A 12550-nucleotide genomic window follows, 5' to 3' on the forward strand; every position below is an offset into this window, starting at 1 on the left:
TGATAGAAATTGTGAAGGCCCTCTGTTTGCATCAAGATTACGAGGGGAGCAGAGCCCCCCTGCTCATTTCACTTGCCAATCCCCACCCCAAAACACACCCATGCATCCCCTGGCACCCCCAAACACACATAAACACATTCCCCCTTGCAGCCTGTAGACACCCGCTTTCCCCATCACAACCTGCTTGCCTTGACTGTTGGACCACTGCTGCTGCCGCCACCCTCCTACCCACCCAGGCCACAGCCCTCCCACCCGCCATGACATATGTGGCTCCAGTGCTACCATGGTTTCCTCTGGCACTGCTGTGGAGGCCTACAAGGCCTCCTCTGGTGCCACAGCCTGCAGGGCATCCTCCACCTCCTGTGCTTCTGCTATGGACTGCACAGCCATTTCTGGCGCTGCTGTTTTGGCCTCTGGTGCCGGTGCTGCGGCCTACACTGCTGCTGCCGCCGCCACCACAGCCTGTAGGGCCTCCTCCACTGCCACCTTCTCTTCCACTGTCGCTTTCACAGCTTCTTCCAGTGCTCCTATGGCTTCCTCCAATGCTGCCGCTGCAGCTTGTGGTATCTCTGGTACCTCCGCCTCCGCTGCCATTGTGGCCTGTACAGCCTCCTCCAGTGCTGCCGGGGCAGCCTGCACAGACTTCTCCAGTGCCGTTGCAGCCTCCACGGCCTCTGCCGCCATGGCCTGCGGGGCCTCCACCTCTTGCGGCACCACCGTTGCAGCCTGTGCAGCCTCCTCCAACGCCGCCACAGCCTCCTCTGTCGTTGCCGCCACAGCCTCCTCTGTCATTGCTGCCACAGCCTCCTCTGTTATCGCCACCACTATGACCTGCACAGCCTCCTCCACTGTCACTGCTGCCACTGTGACCTGTGTGGCTTCCTCCAGCACTGCCACGGGTTACGCTGCCCACTTGCCCAGTGGTTTTTGCCATGATGGCATGAGGGCTTACATTTTTATTATACAGGAAGAAAAGTTGAGTGGTCAGATAGGTGCAGGTTATTAGGCCCTCTCTGCAGTATACATTTCATAGTATCAAAAAATCTTGAGAGTTGGAAGAGACCTGTAAGGCCACTGAGTCCAACCCCCTGCTCTATGCAGGAATCCAGCTTAAAGCATACCGGGCAGGTGGCAGTCCAACTGCCTCTTGAATGCCTCCAGTGCTGTGCACCACCTTTCTAGGTAATTGGTTCCATTGTCATACTGCTCTAACAGGAGGTTTTAAATCTTCATGGCTCCTCCCAAAGCCTCCTGGGAACTGTAGTTTGTTAAGGGTGCTGAGAGTTGTTAGGAGTCCCCAATTTCCCTCAGAGCTACAATTCCCAGAGGTCTTAGCACCCCTTACAAACTACAGTTTCCAGTATTCTTTGGGGGAAGCCATGAATGTTTAAAATGGTATAATACTGCTTTAAATGTATACTGCAGGTGGTGCCTTAGCGTGGGGAAAGCAACAAGTCAGGAGAAATTTCTTCGAGAGGGCACTGCGGTTTAAGACAAGACAATATTTTAGGATTGAGTCATTCTTTCTTGGGCTGTTGCGGGGAGATTTTTGTCTCCTGTGACCAGGGCATTTGGTTTCTTCAGTTCACAGAGTACTGACGGAGCTGAAGGAACTTCGAACAGTTCCAAGATGCTCTCTTTTTGTCACAGTGTCCACCCTTCTTGCTCAACAGAAATGACCCTTGAGGGATTCAGTCATCATTGTACTGACTGATAAAAGAATTTTGGCAGCACCTTCTGGGCTGCAAATAAACAAGGACTACACAGACTGCCTGCCTTGTCCTATTTTCGTTAGGGAACCGCCAGAGTTTTTTTGCAGGTAGTTCTATATATAAACAATAGTAGATCTGAAGCTTGGAGGTTATTTCCTGTCATAAATATTACAAGGACATCTGTGCTGGGGGTGGGGTAGGAAGAGGCGGCAGTGGAATGTTGCCTTTAGCTGTCAGGTCAGTCTCTGTTACGTACAGACCAGTGGAGGCAAATTGCCCCACCAACTTCAGTCTTGCCCTAGCCCATCCACAGCTGCCTGCCTTCTTATTTACAACTAGCCCAGAGGTTGGTGCTGGGTGTCAGCTTCTCCTTAGTCTCAATGTTGCTTTTGTATATCTCAGAAGGGAGGAGGGTGGGGACAAACCTGGAATTAGTTGGCTCTCCCTGCCATTGGCCCAGTCTCTGCCTGCTGTTGGACTCCCTGACTTCCGCCCCACCAGTCCCACTGGCACTAGCCATCACTACTGTCATATCCTACAACTAGTTAGTTTTAGCCACGTTATTCAGACCTCTGTCCTGGATAAAACCGTTACCAGGGTCAACTCAAGTCTGTAGCCTTTCCTTCTCAGCATTGTAGCTGGGCTGTTCACATGCCAGCCCTTCTCCATCTCCCCCCATGAACATTCAACAGTTTCTTCTTATATAGATGCTGTGCATGCTTGTGCTTCTTTTTCTTCCTGGGAATAGCCTACATAGCCTGGTTGGCATTGATCCATGACAGGAGCTTTTCAGTGGTGGTTCCTCATTTGTGGAATGCCCTCTGCGGTGAGATATGTCTGTCTCCTTCACTATTAACATTCAGGAGGAAGTTAAAAACATTCCTGTTCACCTAAGCATTGGATGGCTGAAAGAGACTGTTTCTGAGAAACTTAAGGTTATTAACCGTGAGGATGTGTGATTTTTTCTAAAATAGTTTTAGATGTTATTAATGTTTTTAAATGTCTTTGTTTTATTTTAATTGTTTGGTATGAAATTACTGTTTGGTTGTTTGCCACCCTGGGCTCCTTTTGGAGGAAGGACAGGATGGATGGATAGATGGATTCTGGAGACCTGGGGTAGAAATGAGCAGGCTGGTGCTTCCATAGGACAAGGCCTGTCCTTAAAGTGAATAGTGTGGCCACAGTGCTGATTGTGTAGCAGAGTTCTGGTGCAAAGGTGACCTAGAAGGCAAACAAGATTCCATCCGTGGTAGTTATATTTGGGTACATCAGGGGTTCACAAACTGTGGTCGGTGAGCTTCATTCAGATGGTTCGTGGAGGATCTGTGGATTTGTGGTTGAAGATGGGAGACAACATTGAATAGTCACATTGATTTATAATTGTATTTTATTGCTTATCTCATTTTTTATATTGCATTTTATTGTATTACAATTTGGATTCTATGGAATTGCAGTGGCTATATCAGGCAGAAAAAATCATTAAGTGGTCCGCCAAGACTCTCAGCTATTTTCAACTGGTCCATGGGGAAACAAGTTTGAGAACTACTGGTGTACATCTTTCCATGTTCTCATCTCTATTTACTCATGAAAAAAGAATTATTTTAAAAGTGATGCTTGTGTGACAATTACTGGGATTACTCTCTTCTCAAGTAGAGAAGGGCAGCTTAGTGTGGGGATGAGGTCCTTCCTCTGGGACTGGGGGGCAGTCTCCATTTCTTGTTTCTGGAGTGTCTTTTGTTTCTTTTGCCACATTCACTACTATAATTCCACTATTATGCTACTTTGTGAAGGGTGCTGTTAGGACAGCCCTAGTCCCCTCACAGAACTACAGTTCCCAGAGTGGTTCAACAATCAGTCCATCTCCCCAGCAAACTCTGAGAATTGTAGTTCTGTGAGGAGAGCTATTGGCAGGAATCCCTGCAAGATTCCCAGATAAGAGTTCTTTCCTGTTCTGGTGTCCATCAACCCATACAAGCATCAGAAGATCTTTTTTAGCTATTCAGCACCTCCTCAAGAGAGATCACTGCAACAGTACCCCATCAAGGGTCTTGGGTTCCCATTGGAATGCACTGCCTTTTGATGCCCCCCATACTTCCTGTGCCCCTGCATTCAAGGATAGAAGCATACATTCTGTACTTCACAAGTGCATTACTGCTCTTGAGGGAAGAAGAACAGCTAGATGTATTCCTCGCAACTGGGTCTCTCTAGTAATGTATTTTTCTGACTTAGTCCTGTTCAAGAGGGCTTGTCATCTCCAGGATCAAGAATTTCAGATTTGCTATTTTTTATTTATTGATAACATTTTATACACCTCTAAGTGATTTAAATAAACACAACAGAAGTACAAAAATACAGAAATATATATCAAGGAAAATAGAGAATAAAAAATTAAGAGTCAGAATCCAGTAAAACTTGGTTAGGCATACTTTTAAAGAGTTTAAAGGTCATTACTGTCTCTCCCTCACAAATTACCTGAGGAAGTACATTCCACAGAGTACTATCACCGATAAGACCTGCTTCCATGTTGATATCGAATGACAATCCACTGGCCACGGAACAACCAGCAGGATCTCCTTGGAAGATCCTTAAGACTGGTTTGGTTTGGTATTGAGGGAGGCAATCTGTTTGTATCCTGGTCCCAAGTTGTTTAGGGCTTTAAATGTCAGGCACAAAACCTTGAACTTGGCTCCATTAGGCAGCCAATGCTCATCCCTTTTTTCTTAGGATGTTGCATCCATCATAGGTCTGAGGGTTCCCCCACACCATTTTAAGGGGAAACTTGTATTTTTCTTGGTTATCGACTGTTAAGCTACAAGTTGATCGTTTGTTTCTGTTGGAGGCTGTGCTTAGTCTCTCTTCTTGCTTCCATGGTTGGGATTTTTCATTTTTAGAGTTAGCTCTTATTTTGACATTTCTTCTTGGCCTGAACTGTCTGGGAGTTGAGGGGAGAGGTTCCTCTTCTCCAGAATCAAGATTTGGAGACTGAGGGAAGGGCCCAAATCCCAGTGTGAGCTATCGTCCTTTCTTTGAGGAGAACAGAAATTTACTGGTAAGTTCAGAATTTCTGTTGTCCTAGTAGGCAGAATGGATCAAAGTATTTTCCTCTCGTTATAGACATCCCTGAAGCCATACGTACCTGTATCATAAGTTGTGCTGAATTGTTTTACACTTTGAAATTGGGGACAAAAAGACATCCAATTCTGTTTGATTTCAGTATTTCATATTTCATATAGTTGGCATGCAATGGCATGTGATATTTGAATGTCGGATTTGGTAGCTTATATGAAATGTTCACTGCCTGTTTGGTTTTTGTTTTACATGAAATGGCAGGGGAAGAGCTCATGAGATTTCATGCTTGATGCTTATTAACATCAAAACTACCAAAAGATACCAATATATGTAAAGCAATCAGACGTGCTTACATTTCACATCCTAAATTCAAGTTAAAATTGCAATTTTGGCAGATCTTTAAGATCAGCAATATTTAGCTTCAGCTCTAGTTAATTCACTCAGCTAATTTTAATTATACCTCATGTCCTGTTTGTTCATCCTAATCAGACCTGATCTTGACACCAATTGGACTGTAATTAGAGAGCAGATCCAGATGGACTCCATGGTTCTGAAGGGGCTCACTCCGAACAACAGATACCAGTTTGCAGTCCGAGCAACAAATTCATATGGATCCAGTCTGCCTAGTACTCCCAGCGACACTATCAGAATGTTCAGTGAGTAGAAGACTTTTCTTTAATTGCTTGGCATTTAAATATTTAGGGTAGTCAAGAACTCTCTTTAGCAGTCAATTGTATATTTGAAAAAGCCTCTTCTTCCCTATTCCCTAACTCCCTGAATCTGGCATCACTGACTACCTGAAGGTTGGAAAAGTCAAGCCGTGTGTGTGTGTGCGTGCGTGTGTGCGTGCTTCATACAGAATTGATAAGCCGAATTGTATATATTACATGCATAATTTAAAAACAACTACAGAAAAAGACCAAAGTAAATCGGTAATGCAGCAAAAGCAGGTTGGAGACGCTTGCATAACTTTGAGCATTGACTGAGGGGTGAGTGATGGGATGAGCCAGTCTGCATCTGTATTTTGCTCAGATGTTATGGAGTGAAGGTTGGATTTGGGGAGTGGAATGGGGTCATCTTGTGGCTATCCTGCCTTGAATTTTGAAAATCCCCATACTCTTTGAAGTAGATCAGAAATAAAACCTATGTGAAACGGGTCTGCTGCCAAAAAACAGCAGTGCTCTCTAGTACAACTTACCCTGTGTCCTCCTGATGCCATCATTCTGCATGCTTCCCTACCTGCACTTCATGTCGTTGTCTGATGTTGGTAGGAGTGGGGAAACACAGAGTGCAATGCAGGGTAGCCCTACCATTAGGCAAAAGAAGCGAGCCACCTCAGGTGGCAGATTCTGCACACAGGGATTGGTGGTGGCAAGGGGTTGGAGAATTTTGTGTGCCATGTGGCTCACCCTGTCTTCTTCTTGCCGATCACTCATGACCGAGTAAGATTGTCTTCCAAAATATAGTCTTTAACAATGCATCCATCTGAATCTGTATCCGCTGCCGATGTACCAGTCCATGACTAGAGGCTTCTGGATTTCACAGTCCTGCCCCCGTTGCCATTTGCCGATTGCACAGGACTTTTGTTATGGAAGATGCCTGTGCGTGAATTTGTTTTATGTGGGGAAATCGGTGCACCACGATCAACACACATTCTTGACAGAAAAAGGCTTTGATGCAATTGCATGGGTACCACGACGATTGGAAGTCCTTTATCTGCTGCAAATCTTCATCCGCCTTCACAGCTGTTGTAACATATACATTGTTATCCTCTGCCTATTCTGCCATTGAGGACTTTCTTGGATTGTTCTTTGTCTGGTTCCTCTCCCTTGACCTCACTGCCATGGGTGACCCTGCTGGGAGTACATGACTCCTGACGGCATCGCTCACAGGGTTCATTGGAACACGCAAGCCCACTCACCACTACAAGGTGATGATCCAGCGAGGGGTCACCTTGTGTGTCCTAAGGTAGTATGCTGTCTTCAGCTGCAGTGGAAAATGCTGTCCCATCACGTATTTGAAGTAGAGTCACATCCGCACCATACATTTAAAGCACTCTCATATCACTTTAACAGTCATGGAGAATCCTCAGAACTGTAGTTTGTTAAGGGTGGTAGGAGTTGTATATCTGTGAGGTCAGCAGCCTTAAACTACAGTTCCCGGGATTCTTTAGGGGAAGCCATGACTTTTAAAGTGAAAATGAAATGAATCTTTATTGCTCAGAACCATAAGCTACCACAACTGAACACATTTAAAAGGAAAATACAAAATATATATTAAAATACAAGTTATATTTCAACAAAACACAGTTCAGAACTGTTCAGTTCACAGTGGGGTAGGTCTTACCCCTTTTTCACTCTTGGGGAATGTATAAAAGATGCAAGTCCACCCCCTTCATTTTTATGAGGAACAGCCTACATTACAGACTGATGCAGAATTCTTACAGTCCTCACAATTGGCTTCAAAGTGCTCTTCTGATTCATTATGGTTTGGTATTATGGTACTTTTAAAGCGGTATAAGAGTGTTTTAAATGTATGGTGTGGATGTGACCTAAGACTCAGCTGTCAATGCTGTACATGGCTTATGTGTGTGGAATGAGGGGGCTACTATCTTGGACTTCAGCTCAGGGAGCCAATATCTTGGGTCAGTCCTGGTGTAATGGTGTCAGGACATAGGGAAAGTTGCAATACATTCTATGGAGGAGTGGGGAGTTTTCTTGTAAAATTTAATCCCATCCTCTATGGACAAAAATGAAAACTGGCAGGTTCAGGATAAACCCGAGTAGAATATTCATTACAATACTGGTGGATTGGGGAGGTGAAGTGGGGAGGAAAACAATATTTTGAATTATCAGAACTGCAATGTTAAACATGAATTCTGCTATTGTGGATTTTGTCAGCAGTACTATTTTTAATCCAGGCTTCCTTTTCATACCAGCCCCTTTCATCTCCTGTGGTCTTGGCCTTCATTCCTGGTCCCCTTGGGGCAACTCTTGCCCATTGCACAGAATCTATGGAACGCTTGTATTTGTTGAGGTTTGTTGGGTTTAAATTTAACTTCTGAACAGAATATTTATGGAAACCTCTTCAAGGTACAATGTGCTCTGTTGAATTTGCAGCCTGGAGTTCCTCATAGGAGGTCATCTGTCCTTGATGCTGGACACATGCTTGTCCCACATCCTGTTTATTTTTAGACATAAGTGTTTTTAATCCTTTTTGTAACCAAAGATAGAAGTCTTTTGCTCTGCCAATTTGTGTGCAATTGGCCCCTCTCTAAAACAAGAGCCCAATAATGGCATGTCATAATAACAATAATAATGATACATAAGATATTTAAAAAGGTGGTTCCTAATATTCTGTTTTATGCTAGTGCATTGGTGAGTAACCCCTGGCCCATTAACCAGCTCCAGCCTATCAGTCCTCTCCCATCATGCCACATCCACTGAGATATGGACCCAGAGCACCTGAATTAAAATATTTGGCTATGCAAGAAGTTTCCTGCATAGCCAGATTAGTTTGTTTTGTTTGTTTGTGTGTGTGTGTGTGGGGGAGAGAGAGAGAGAATGTGGTGTTGTGGCGTTTTTCACAAGATCATGACCCCTCAGTGTGTTCTCAGTTCTCTGTTAGAGAGAGCCTTTCCCTCCCCACTCCCTTCGAAAAAATCATCTAACCATTCTTACAGTTTTCCTTCAACAGTATTTTTTCTTTCTCCTTTTACTAACATGCTACCTTCCTCTCTTTGGTCCATCTTCCTTCAGTTTCACTTCCTCAGCATTCTCTGCTGCTTATGAAGCAGAATCATTCCCTCCCCTACCTCTGCTGTTCTGTCTTCACATTATTTCAGTACACTGATGATGATGATCATTAATATATTTTCCACCCTTTACCAGTAGGTCCGGGCAGCTTATAAAATTTAAAATACAGTATTGAAAACAATTAAAACACATTCCATTCACAGGAATAGGTCCTGAAAACATACGTCTCAAGTGCCGAATGCCAGTGTAAAGAGATGTGTCTTTACCATTCACAGAAAACTATACAGCTAGATTACCAGATGCACCTCTGTAAGGAGGGAATTCCACAACTTAGGGGCTACCACAGAGAAAGCTCTCTCCCAAGCCACCATCCCCCAAACTTCTGAGGGTGGTTGAACTATCAAAAAGGCCCCTTCTGCTGATCACAACACCCAAGAGGGTCTGTAGGGAAGGAGATGGTCTCTGAGATATTTGGGACCTAAGCCATATAGGGCTGTAAACACTAATGTGAGCACCTTGAATTGGGCCCGGAAATGAACTGGCAACCAATGGAACTGTTTTAGAACAGGGTTTTTATGGGTTCTAAAAGCAACCCCGGGCAGTAATTGGCCACTGTATTTTGGACCAGTTGAAGTTTCTGATTTGTCTTCAAGGGCAGCCCCGCGTAGAACTCATTGCAATAATCCAATCTGGAAGCTGCAGAGCATGGAGTACTGTGGCCAAATCATCTGTGTCCAAAAAGTGCCGAAGCTGGCAAATCAGCCGGAGCTGGAAATAGGCACTCCTACTACCTACTGAGGCCACCTGAGCTTCCAGTGACAATGTTGAATCCAGGTGCACCCCCGAGCGATTAATCTGCTCCTTCCAGGGGAGTGCAACATCATCCAGAATAGGCCGCCTTCCCATCTCCTGGGATGGCAGCAGGCATGGGCAGTGAGCCTTGGTGTCTCTCTTGGACTCATCACAGGCCTCTTTGTGTGTCTTGTGTGAATGTGTGGTGTGTAATTTGTGTGTGCTTGTGTTTTGGTCCAACCTACTTTTGATATTGGCCCCACCCACTTTGGGCACACAGCCTTCAGATTATTTTCCCTTAAGGGAATTCAGCCCAAGGGTATGTGGGGAGTTTCTCGCAGAACCGCTTGGGGCTAGGGATGCGGGAGAAATTTGATTCCGTTTGCATTTAAGGTAAATTTGTCAAATTTGCACTTTCCAAAATAATATGAGAACTGAAACACAGCCATCCTTCGAAATCAGCACTTCTCTGAATTTTGCGATGAAGTTCTCTAACCAAGAAATGTTTACAAAAGTGCATATATCGTGTGTAAAAATGAATATATTCATGGAAATAACATACAAAATGCATGATATTAGGAGAAATTGCTTGCAAAATGTGTTTATTAGGAAAAATTCAAACTAAAATGCTGAAGAATTGCTGCAGAAATGTGAAGAACCGAATTTAAGTTTGGAAAAAATGGGAAATTCAGAGGACTGAAATTGACAGATCCTTGCATCCCTGCTTGGGGCTATGGAGGAGCAGGTTTGATTCTCAGTGGTTGGGCTCACAAGTCACCATGAGCAAAGAGCAAGTTTAACCCATGTTGAATGGTATCTCTATGTACATTCATCCATTTACTTTATATAGAGAGGAATAGTTGCCTTTCTTTCCTGTGGAGAATAGTAATAAGCAGCTCTTAGTAACGTGGTTACAAGGAAAGAAAAACCTGTCCACTGCTGAGTATGGGTAGCTTGGTGTTCAGTGACCAGGGATCCAGTGTGTCTTTCTCTCTGTGTGTGTGCATGCAATGTTTCTAGCCAAGAGGTCTTTGCAGTGTATGAGCCCCATCTCATAATAAGCAGCTCGACGTCGAAGGCCCTTCTCCGGGTTCCAACTCACAAGGAGGCCCGGAGAGCAATAACGAGATCTAAGGCCTTCTCGGTGGTGGCCCCCGAATTATGGAATGCCCTTCCTGACGAGATACGCCTGGCGCCTTCTTTGATATCTTTTCGGCGCCAGGTAAAGACCTACCTCTTTGCCCAGGCATTTTAGTCTTAGTTTTTAATTTTAATGTTATAGTTAATTAATTGTAATTTTTATTAATTTTGTCTTAATCTGTTTTTAATGTGTTTTATACTTATATGTTGTACTCACATTCGCTGGTTTTAAATGTGTTTTTATCCTGTTGTACACCGCCCTGAGAGCCTGTTGCTATAGGGCGGTCTAAAAGTGCAATAAATAAATAAATAAATAAATAATCTCCATACACCCTCTACATCATGGTGCTTTTTAAGAAACAAAACAGCAACTGGAGTGATATACAAAGAAGAGCTAAGAATGAATACCTGGAAAGTATGGGTCAATAAATAAGCCTTAGCGTCTCCTTTTGTTTTTGTTAGGTAAGCAGTATTTGGTGAAATTTATTTGTTTTATTGGTTTGTTGTTTTATTTATTTTTGTCTTTTAAATTGATTATGTTCTCTGAGCAGTTTGCATAGCAAGTGAAATAAAACATCTGGCTTTTTCCCAGTGTCAGCCAATAAATTACTCATCAACTTGAATGGAAGAGGCTGGTCTTTTCACTAGGTTTTAGCCATTAGGCAAAGTTACATTATATAGACTTCAAACACAATGATTTTCCAAATGTAAGTGGTGTAAGCCTGTGACATCGGGCTGTTAATAAAATGGCTTTGTAGGCTGTTGATCAATATTCAGTTGTCACCTAATTAGCAGCAGCAAGAGGTTTTCTCAGGTTCTTATTTATTTTAACAAGGTTTGTTTGATATAACCTAATCCTTGATTATTTGGAGAGAGGCTTTATTTTCTCAGTGGCTCCCCTGCAGGGCTTTCCATTAATTATGGGTGCGGGATTACAAGGATGGTAGAGTGTCAAGTCGGTTGTCAGGTCATTGCACGATGAAGACCTGTATGAAAGGACTTTGTAATGAAATTCTGCACGCCCTTAGTTATTGTTGCCCACCATTTTGGCATTTGCAGAAATACCATTGCTTTAACAATAATTGACCAGCTACCCATTATCGATTAGTGAGCTCTTCATCAGTTACATAAAACTTTCTCTCTTTCTCACCCCAGGAATAATAGAGTATTTACAAATATCTCTGCTTACTTGGAGAGACGATACTATTTTGTGATATTGTTGTGGTTGGACAGGGGAAATGTGAGAACAAAAGGAACTGAAAACACTGCGGGGGATTGGACGGTTTCGTCTTCATGTGTGAAGACATCAAAACATAAGGATACAGCAAAAGTACACAGTCATGGCACTTACCAGAAGAATCATTGCTAGTTTTTTTCACCTTGCAACATAAAGAATCATTGTATTCTTTGCAGCTGGAACTTTTTCCCCAGAGACTTGAAGATATATAATAAAACTATTACTGACTGTGGTTTCATGCCTTCTGTCTTGCTATGGTTTAAAACGCGTAGCCGATATAGTGCCCTCCAGATGTTGCTGGAGTACAACTCTCATCATCCCTGATCATTGGCCATGCTTGCTGGGGCTGATGGGAGTCTGGAGTTCAACAACATTTGAAGGGCACCATGTTGGCTACCTCTGGTTTAAGAGGCTTTGTAAGGTTCCAAAGTGCTGCAAAACTGTTTTTGCTGGTGGAGACCATAGCAGGATAGGATGACAATGATGTGGACAGCATGGATAATGTCCATATCCTGCCTCCTCCATGACATGCCCATAAGTGACCTTTCATAGGCAATAGCCCTGTTTGGGCATTCATCTTCTTGCAATTCCAGTCACATCAGGAAAGAGAGTGGGGCTGTGGTTGATGTCCCACCCCCTCTGTTGCATCTCCATCACTGACTTCCTTGCCTTGGAGGGGGAAGGTCTGAAGTGGGGAGCCTGCTCTGTGCCTGCAAGCTGGCTCACCATGAGATTTGGAACCCTGAACAGTCAGGGATCCTAAATTACACGGGGAGCATAAAGGCGAGACAGCAGGGTCCCCACCTTCAGTTTCCTCTTCAGTGTGTGCAAGGTGGCAACAAATA

General features: G+C 43.8%; 1 protein-coding gene across 4 annotated transcripts in view; it reads left to right on the forward strand.

The window, feature by feature from the left end:
• Nucleotides 1–12550, forward strand: part of EGFLAM (EGF like, fibronectin type III and laminin G domains) — a 169024-nt gene that overhangs the window by 79844 nt on the left and 76630 nt on the right. For all 4 annotated transcript variants that reach the window (XM_061616668.1, XM_061616689.1, XM_061616659.1 and 1 more), the window contains exon 7: nt 5271–5437. In XM_061616668.1, the coding sequence (XP_061472652.1) occupies nt 5271–5437 (167 nt within the window). The remainder of the gene's footprint in view (nt 1–5270; nt 5438–12550) is intronic.

This window comes from Rhineura floridana, chromosome 1, assembly GCF_030035675.1.
Source record: "Rhineura floridana isolate rRhiFlo1 chromosome 1, rRhiFlo1.hap2, whole genome shotgun sequence".
Lineage (NCBI taxonomy): Eukaryota > Metazoa > Chordata > Lepidosauria > Squamata > Rhineuridae > Rhineura > Rhineura floridana.